Source organism: Diceros bicornis, chromosome 18 (genome assembly GCF_020826845.1).
Source record: "Diceros bicornis minor isolate mBicDic1 chromosome 18, mDicBic1.mat.cur, whole genome shotgun sequence".
In the NCBI taxonomy this organism is placed as follows: Eukaryota; Metazoa; Chordata; class Mammalia; order Perissodactyla; family Rhinocerotidae; genus Diceros; species Diceros bicornis.
In genome coordinates, this window is record NC_080757.1 from 56,969,995 (window position 1) to 56,978,746 (window position 8,752).

Here is an 8,752-nt window from a genome sequence, read left to right on the forward strand (position 1 = left end):
CCGAGGCCCCGCCTCGCCCGTGCACGCTTCCGGTGGCGCGCCACTTCCGGAAACGCGCCTCCTCTCGGGCCCCGCTTCCGAGCGCGCTGTTCTTGGTGTCTCATTTGCTTGCCTTCGGGTCGTTTTTTTGCTGGGCAGCCATCTCGTCGCTGGAGGGGTGCTTTCTACCTTCTTGCCATCGGGTTGTAGCTACCTGACGGGGCCCACGGAGGGTCACGTGGTGCTGGGGAGGCGGCCCCGGCCGGTCCGGGGGTCCACGCGTGCACACCCTGGCAGCGCGGCGCCCTCCGCTGCTCCCGGACCGCCCCGGGGCCAGCGACTCCCCTCCGGGCGAGCGTGGCCTCCGAGGACATGTGGTCCGGGCCCAGCGCTTTCGGTTCTCGGAGGAGCCGGGCCCGGGAACCGAGGGGGCCGTGCTGGAGGTCCACATCCCGCAGGTGCGTGCAGCGGCATCCGCCGGGCGCCGCCTCCGGTCTTGGTGGTGGCGCCTCAAGCAGGAGCGGTTCTCCGACGACCTGGGGGGTAGGAATGGGGATGGGAGGTAGTCCGCGGCTTCCCGCTTTAGAATGCACCACAGAGCGAAAAGGTTTGGTATAAAGCCCTTTGGCACATTAAATGTCTTTCATTAAGAAACTTGGGGACCCTGCCAGGAAGGAGGAGGCCTCTCTACATCGACTATTTCCTGCCAGAAAAGTGGCATTCTTGATACCTAATATTTTCTTTGATCTTGTTGAAGAGGGTCTTAATTCACCTTTATCTGGGACCAGAGGTTCCAACTCTCACTGCTCAAATAAAGTTTCTGGGGTTGGCACTCACTTCTTCCTTTCAGCTCATGGCTGCCCCTAAACTCTCAATAATAATTATACTTTATATACGTCCAGTTTTTCCAAGTACTTTCACGTTGTAGTGTTTCATTCGATTTTAACAGCAGCTTGTGGGGTAGGCATTAGTAATAACACTTTAAAGATGAGAAACAGCTTAGGAGAAGTTAAAGGCTGGAGTGGAACCCATTTCTGATAGTTTCTAGATGCCTTCACGTTGAAATACCCGTTTGGAGTTCTTCCGAAATTTAGGGGGTGAAGATATACCCTGTGAGAACAGAGGCCCCTTTTCTTTATACCCAAATCTGCTGACCCACTCCTCTAATCGGAAACCCTTCATTGTACTCCTGGGTAAAATCCACCAGGGCAGACATTTTTGTCTCTTAATGGCGCTTGTACCCCCTACACTTAGAGAACCACTGTTCTGAGAATATATATTTTAGTCACTGATTTTTTTTTTAAAATATATATATATATATATTTTTTTTTTGTGAGGAAGATTGGCACTGAGCTAACATCTGTTGCCTATCTTCCTCTTTTTGCTTGAGGAAGATTAGCCCTGAGCTAACATCTGTGCCCATCTTTCTCTATTTTGTATGTGGGATGCCTCGACAGCATGGCGTGATGAGCCATGCATCTGTTGGAGCCCGGGATTTGAACCTGTGAACCCCAAGCCGCCAAAGCGGTGCGCGCGAACTTAACCACCATGCCACCAGGCCATAGGCACTGATATTTTTGAGTGGATTGAATGATTAAGTTCACAACTTCAGTTCCTTCATCTCTGATATTTTTACCTCTTCAGCCCCCTTCCTACCACCCCACTAGGGGCACCCTTTGCTCTAGAAAACAGAAAGACTTGCAGTTTTGCAGTTGAATAATTGCTAAATGAATGCTTATTTTGTGCCTGGCACTGTACTAAGTAGTTTGCATCGAATCTTCCTAATCACCTTATGAGACAGTATTTTGCAGTTGAGGAACTGAAGCACAGACAGGTTAAATAACTTGAGTGAGGTCACACAGCTAGTAAATTACAGATCTGGAGTTTGAACTCAGGCTCATTCCAGAGGTGTGAGCTATGTTATCTTGCCTCCCTAAATACCATGCTCTCACAATTCTATGCTTTTCCAAAGGTTTTGTAAGCTACCTGCCTCCCTAACTCGGAGTTCAGCTCCACTCAAACCTCTTCTAGGATGTCTTTCCTAGGACCACATGGTTTCTCATTAGCATACCAAGTTATGCCTGTGCTTAAAACCCTCCAGTATCTTACCGCATTTAGAAAAAAAGCTAAACTTCCTGTGGTCTACAAGACCTCACGGGTCCCTGCCACTAGCCCCCAAGCCCGTGCTGCCAGTACTTTCTGTGGTCCAGCCAGAGGCCTTTCAGTTCCTGCTTCAGGGCCTTTGCCTGAATTACCCGTTCTCCCTATCTAGAGCAGCCACCTTTTGGTCACTGAACCCTTCCATCCCCCTCCCCCATTACTCTCCCATCACCCTGTTTTATTGTTTGTGGCATTATCACCAACCAAAAATATCTTTATTTGCTTACTTGTTGCCTGTCTCTTCCCAGTTGGTTATATAAATGCTCCATGAGAGTTACATCCTCAGCCTAGAATAGACACTAAGCCACTCAGGTCCCTGGATAAATGCTTGTTGAATGCATGAGTGTACGGAGTGCTTATCACATGGTATTGCAGTTTTATATCCCCACATATTTGTGAACTGGAGAGCAGGGAACTGTCATTTTTGTCATGGATGCAAGTGCCAGACATTCAGTAATTGTGGTATAAATATTCCAACTTCCAGCAGATGAGTTATTTATGGCATACAAAAAAATTCTTTTCAGGTCCTGCATCTCCAATATGGAATGTATGTTTGGCCCTGTGCTGTGGTCCTGGCCCAGTACCTGTGGTTTCACAGAAGATCTCTGCCAGGCAAGGCTGTCTTAGAGGTACAAGTGCCCTTGAGGTTTCCAGAAATCCTGTGTTCAGATTTAAGTCTACATGCTTGTTATTAGCTTTTGTTAAATATTTTAAAATCAGGGGTGTTGTGGCCAGCCTGTAAGACATGTGACCTAAGAATGCTTTTTACACTTTTCAAGTGTTGAAAAAATATGCGGAGACTGAGACCGTATGTGGCCCACCAAGACTAAAATGTTTACTATCTGGCCCTTTAGTTTGCTGACCCCTATTCTAAGTGAAGCCTGTTGACTAGTTAGTAATGGAATCTTGGCCTGGAAGCACTTATTAAGGCTGTCTTTCCAGGTTGTCCCAACAGGCTCATCCAGGCTCTGCTGTAACACCTGCAGTGTTTCTCAAAATAGCCCTTCCCATTTTTGGAAATCTTGAGATTAGTTTTAAAATGTATCTCATGCTTTTTCTCATCACTCCACCTAACTTGAGAGTGCTGAAGGCTTGGAGAAATAAACTTTTGTCGTTTGTAGAAATGTACTATGCTTAAACCCAAAGGCTGGAGACAAATCAGAAGCTTAAGAACACCTCTTGGTTTTCACAAAAACATGTAAGTGAAATGAAGGGTAGAGAAGGCATCTGGCATACTTCTGGCCCAAAATAGTGGTAATTGTTAGGCATTCATAAAAGATCAAGAATCTCTATGCCCATTCTCAAACTGAAAAATGGGAAGCTTGTGTTTCAATCAATATAAATGTTAACACTTATGAAGGCATTCCTTGGTATATTCCTTAGTATGTTTAAGTGTTTGTCACTTTTTTCAGGACTCACCTGGGAAATCCCCTTTAGTAGAAAGCCATGTTGCAGACCTGTCAGGCTTTATCCAAATAAAAGCAATTAAAATTGGTAGTAACTGAATGGGTGGCTGTGCATGCTCAAGCCACCCAGAGATTCTTGAGACCTGGTGTCCTATTTGATTAGGAGCTCCTTAACTTATAGACCAAAGAGAACTGGAAATGACAGACCAAGTGTCCCCAAACTACTTCCCTGGGCATCTTAAGCAATGAAACTGCCTGAGACACAGTTTGGAAGCAATTATTTGTCAGTTGTAGAATACAGGGCCCTGTTTGGGAATATAACTGCCCTTTGCCCCAATTAGAGGAATCAAGGAAATAACTTCTGTCCTAACAAATTCAAAGCCTAAGCTTCATATAGTAAAGCAATGTTTATAATGGCATGTTTTATAGACATGACAAGCTCAAGAACATACTTAAACACATTGATCCTATACTTAAAGATCAATGCAAGAATGAAATGGGGAACTATCTGCCAAGACCCCAAATTCTTTGCAGTTCTAAGCACAATTTTCAAATGCCATTTTTAAACTTGTGTTATTAGATAGGAGCTGGAGTGAGCCTTCCAGGAATTACAGCTGCAAAATGTGGTGCCGAAGTAACACTGTCAGACAGTTCAGAGCTGCCTCACTGTCTAGAAGTCTGTCGGCAAAGCTGCCAAATGAATAACCTGCCACAGGTGCACATTGTAGGACTAACATGGGGTCACATGTCGCAGGATCTTCTGGCTCTACCACCACAAGATATTATTCTTGCATCTGATGTGTTCTTTGAACCAGAAGGTAAAACTTTTTTGCTCTTCAATAGTAAATTTGGCCAGAGATGCAGTGTTAAGTAGAAGTCTATTAAGAATTCCTTTCTTTCCAGACTTTGAAGACATTTTAACTACAGTATACTTTTTGATGCAAAAGAACCCCAAGGTCCAGTTATGGTCTACTTACCAGGTAAGAAGGTAAGCCTGAATAATCCTGGTTTACTTTCAATTTTATTAAAATTTAAGCCTTACTACTCATGCAATGCCTAGCGTAAGGATAAAATGAAAGTGGATCTGAAACAAAACAGGAAAAGCATGACTTTTAAAAACAATTTATTTTCGTCAGTGCTGACTGGTCACTTGAAGCTTTGCTCTACAAGTGGGATATGAAATGTGTCCACATTCCTCTGGAGTCTTTTGATGCAGACAAGGAAGATATAGCAGAATCTGCCCTTCCAGGAAGACATACTGTTGAAATGCTGGTCATCTCCTTTGCAAAGGACAGTGTCTGAATTACACCTACAAGCTGTTTTGGGACAAGGTCAATACTGATTAGCAACCTGGTATGCCAACTACGACTCAAACCACTTCAGCTTCTTGAGTACAAGCAGTACCATCTGAAGATGGTCAGATCTGCTGGCCTGAGATTATGGTGGGTCATCTAGACAACACTCATGGGTTATGTAGCCATGAAAACAAAAATTAAAACATCTATAAGAGAAAGGACTTGGATTGTTCCTAAGTCATCAAAATAGGGCCTAAGTTAGGTTATGAGAGAAGGAGGTACCCACAACCTCGACAAAGTGCTATCTTAGAGCACTGCTTTTAGGGATAGTGGGTGCTGAACTGGCATTTCTACTTTTTAACTTAGGAAAAAAGGTCAGTTACTAGACGTTTAACTTTCATACTATACACTCAGTAACATTAACAAGATAATTACACAGGTCTTTTGAATAAAGGGGGGAAAAAAAAGACCAAGACATATTCTGAGAAAAGCTAACACCAAGAAAACGTTTTAATTAAACTACAGCAACAATGGTCATAATACAGAATGTTCAATAATGAGCAAAAAGATACACCATGTTATAAAGTACTTACAAAGTTACAAACCATTTGCTTCCTTAACATTTTCCGTATTTTAAGTTCATACATGAAGATGATCAGATTTACCATTTTTAGGGGAGAGAAAAAAAAAAAAGGTGTATTTATCATCAGCTAGATGTGCTCACTGTATGCTCCGTTATTTATATGCAAGGCCCGGGTGACTGGAAGTGCAGTTGTCAGGCATTTTAATAAACTGGACAGCCATTTGTTTCTGCACGACAAGGCATCTTTACACAGGAGCAATCAGGAGAAAACAGGAAACAGCCAAGCACTCTGCACTGCAACACGCCACCTTAACAGCTAACCAGCATTACTCAACTGCTACACAACTGCGCCTAGTGCACAAAAATACATAAGAGAAGAGATTAGAATTGTGTTTGGTAAACAATCCTTGCAAAAAAAAAATCAAGTCTTTTCACCTGAAAAGTCTTTATACAAATTTGGGTTCAGATTACCATTTAGATCTGAAAGTAAATAACATATACAAACAAATTTACACCAACTTTTGAAGGTTTTTAATTTTAATGAATGAAGGCAATGTTGAGTCAATCTCTTGACAGCTTTAGGCTGTGCGTAATGGCTGCACACGTTTCCTTAAAAGTCAGGAGGCCACAAATTAGGTTACCAATCTGTTTAATTTCAAACAAAAAAAGTCAGCACTATATAAACAAAAAGGAAATTTTACCTCAAATATCCAAGCCAATAATGAAATCTGAAGTCGTTCACCTCACTAAATTACAAGAAATTTGAATAACAGCAACAAAATGGCACATAAAATGAAGTTTACCACCTGAGGCAAAGCTTTAAAACAAGTAAAAAGTTAGACAAAATGTTACAAAATAACCTTTTCAATAGCCAGTTGCTTGCTCCAAGGGCTCTTCAATGGACTGAGTGTGTGGGTCCTTTTCCCCCAAGTCCTCTGTTATGTTGCTCGTGGACACATCTAGGTTTGAAAAGAAATAAGTTCAGTTTACCTTCCATTACTATGAAGTTACTGAAAGTGCACGGTTTCAATTTCAGGCATGTACTTACTAAGGCTCTGGTGAAACAAGTAGGTTACAGAAGGTTCCACCCAGCCATTATCACAGTTTTTTAAAGGCCCAATTAGAAAATTTTCGCAATGGCTACCATCAGCATTTGCAAATTTGTGTTTATGTATTCTTGGCTAAATAACCAAGGTGAAAAATGGTAAGGGGGGGGAAACAAAAGAAATAAAAAAAAAAAGGGGAGGGCTGCATCCAAACAAAAACTTCAATTACAATCAGAAAGTTAGTCTATGTTTTTAAGATAAACTTTGTTTTCAAATGAAACATTTGGCAATTGAGAACAATGCTTTAATATCTGAGCTACTGAGGGCCCTTTCCTTTTAAAAAATAGGACCAAACGATTTGAGAGTTAAAGACACACTATCCTTTCCCCACCCAGTGCAATACCTGTAAACTTTTTTGGGGTTCCAAAAGTTCATTGCTGCTTTTTGCAATTCGTTTGCCACATCCGTTAGAATATGAAGTCCCAGTCAGTACAACAATAGTTGAACTGATCGCTTTCTCTAAGAGGATAGTGCATCTTTAACATTTAAAGACAAACCTGCTCCAATACACGCCCACAGAAACTGGTCCCTGGAGGATCAGCCAAATCAGTTAAAATCTGCAATACTGGCCAATATTCTTTTATCAAACAGGAGACCGCAGCTTTAAAGGGGAAAATGCAGACGTTGGATAAAAACAGCAAGAAATAGTCATTTTCATTCATAGGTCTCAAACAGTTTACGCAACAGCTATTATTATCTAAGCTTTATACACATCCTCTCTGCAGACCCCTCTTCAGTATCACTCCCAAAGCCGAGTTAGCTCAGAACAGCACTCCTAACGTCAGGAGTCACTGTTTTATTAATACGGATCAAAACGCTACTCCAAACCCCACTGCTGCGTTCGGGTCGTGTCTCGGACACTCAGACATTACCATTTGCTTAAGAAGACACCGCTCCTTCCTCTTCCGGAGACTTGGGGGGACTCTTGGATCGTGACCTGGACTTGGACTCCCTCTTGGACACGGGGGGCGGGCTCCTCGACCGGGACCGGGACCTGGAGCGCGAGCGCGATCGGGAGACCGACGACGACTTGGACTTGGACCTGCGCGCCGACCTGGACTTGGACGTCGACCGCGACCTCGAGCGGGTGCGGGACCGGGACTTGGAGCGGCTGTAGCGAGACCGGCTCCGGGACCGGGAGCGGCTCCGACTCCGGGAGCGGCTGCGGCGACGCCGCCTCGGGCTGCGGGCGGGGCGGGCGGGCGTCAGTCCGGGCCGGCGGCCGCGCCCCGCCCCGCCCGCGTGCTCCCGCCGCCAGGCCGCCATTATCTCGCCGCCCGACGCCATTTCCCTGGTCGCGAGCGGGTCCCCGCCCGCCCGCCCAGGAGCCCTGCTCCCGCGGCCCTCGGCGCGCCAGCCTGGCCCCCCGTTTACCTGCGGCTCCGGCGTCCGTAGCCGCCGCCCCCGTACCTGCGGGGTGGCGGGCCGCGGCGGCTGTGGTGCGAGTCCGGGGGGCGGCCGTAGCGCGCCATCTGCACCCGCAGCTCGCGGCCGTCCAGCACGGCCCCGTCCATGGCGTCCATGGCGTCCTCGGCGTCGCGCTTGTCGTGGAAGCGGACGAAGGCGAAGCCGCGGGACTCCTTGGTGTAGCGATCCCGCGGGATGTACACGTCGCCGACGCGTCCGTACTTCTCGAAGACACGCCTCAGGGTGTCGGGCGAGGTGCGGTAGGTCAGGTTGTCCACCTTGAGGGAGGTCATGCCCTCCACATCGGGAGGCGGGCGGCCGTAACTCATGGCCCTGGAGACGCGGCCCGAGGCCCGCGACTGCGCGCCGACGAACTAACGCCCTGAACGGGCCCGCGCACGCGGCTGAGGCGGCGGCGGTTTCCTCAGACTAGCTCGGCTCGACGCCGTGCCTCCCCTTAGCAGTTGGCTTCCGCGTGGACACCTCTGGGAAAAGCCGAACGGAGAACACAGCAAAACGCACAGCGCACTCCCCCACAGAAATAACTGGGCGGGCGGTCCGCCCCAGCGCTTATTTATATCCCTCCTCACAAAATGGCGCCCGCGCCACCCGGAAATGAATCCTCTGATTGGCTCGCCTCGCCCCGCCCCGCAACGTCGCCGCCGCACGCCCCGCCCCTGCCCGGCGCGCCTGCGCAGAGGCCGGCGGGCGGGCCGAAAAGCGCGGAGTCACTGCTGCTGGGAGGGGGGAGCGGAATTTGTGGGCAGTTGGAAAGCCCGCGAAACGCTCCTTCCGGCTGCGGGGCTGTACCGGCGC

At 47.0% G+C, this 8,752-nt stretch overlaps 2 protein-coding genes and 1 long non-coding RNA gene across 8 annotated transcripts in view; 2 read left to right on the top strand and 1 right to left on the bottom strand.

The window, feature by feature from the left end:
* LOC131417797 (uncharacterized) overlaps positions 1-8,752 on the top strand; it is a 188,827-nt gene that overhangs the window by 135,075 nt on the left and 45,000 nt on the right. The gene's annotated exons all lie outside the window — the stretch shown is intronic.
* Positions 2,664-6,118, top strand: METTL23 (methyltransferase 23, arginine). Of its 3 annotated transcripts, none has more exons than XM_058561725.1 (4): positions 2,664-2,768; positions 4,126-4,363; positions 4,449-4,533; positions 4,682-6,118. In XM_058561725.1, exons 1-4 carry the CDS (start codon positions 2,685-2,687, stop codon positions 4,845-4,847), a joined length of 573 nt encoding a protein of 190 aa, XP_058417708.1. In that variant the 5' UTR covers positions 2,664-2,684; the 3' UTR covers positions 4,848-6,118. The 3 variants fall into 3 exon arrangements, with proteins under 3 accessions (XP_058417708.1, XP_058417710.1, XP_058417709.1); XM_058561727.1 differs by having other exon boundaries at positions 2,680-2,751; XM_058561726.1 differs by lacking the exon at positions 2,664-2,768 and having other exon boundaries at positions 4,119-4,363.
* SRSF2 (serine and arginine rich splicing factor 2) lies at positions 5,320-8,485 on the bottom strand. 3 transcript variants are annotated; one of them, XR_009222750.1, is made up of 4 exons: positions 7,904-8,485; positions 7,402-7,712; positions 7,027-7,130; positions 5,320-6,382 (listed from the first exon to the last, which is right to left on the bottom strand). XR_009222750.1 is itself a non-coding variant. In XM_058561720.1 (3 exons), the coding sequence occupies exons 1-2, from the start codon at positions 8,263-8,265 to the stop codon at positions 7,409-7,411; spliced, it is 666 nt and encodes a 221-aa protein (XP_058417703.1). In that variant the 5' UTR covers positions 8,266-8,484; the 3' UTR covers positions 5,320-6,382; positions 7,402-7,408. The 3 variants fall into 3 exon arrangements, 1 of the variants encoding a protein (XP_058417703.1); XR_009222751.1 differs by lacking the exon at positions 7,027-7,130 and having other exon boundaries at positions 5,320-5,774; positions 6,284-6,382; positions 7,904-8,484; XM_058561720.1 differs by lacking the exon at positions 7,027-7,130 and having other exon boundaries at positions 7,904-8,484.

What these genes read in the sequence shown, in the direction of transcription:
- SRSF2 (XM_058561720.1), bottom strand. Translation starts at nt 8,265, where the DNA reads ATGAGTTACGGCCGCCCGCCTCCCGATGTGGAGGGCATGACCTCCCTC. An exon ending in TACGGACGCCGGAGCCGCAG is followed by an intron (nt 7,713 to 7,903) that starts GTAAACGGGGGG and finishes CCCCGCCCGCAG; the next exon opens with CCCGAGGCGGCGTCGCCGCA.
- METTL23 (XM_058561725.1), top strand. Translation starts at nt 2,685, where the DNA reads ATGTATGTTTGGCCCTGTGCTGTGGTCCTGGCCCAGTACCTGTGGTTT. An exon ending in CAGGCAAGGCTGTCTTAGAG is followed by an intron (nt 2,769 to 4,125) that starts GTACAAGTGCCC and finishes TTGTGTTATTAG; the next exon opens with ATAGGAGCTGGAGTGAGCCT. An exon ending in TCTACTTACCAGGTAAGAAG is followed by an intron (nt 4,534 to 4,681) that starts GTAAGCCTGAAT and finishes TATTTTCGTCAG; the next exon opens with TGCTGACTGGTCACTTGAAG.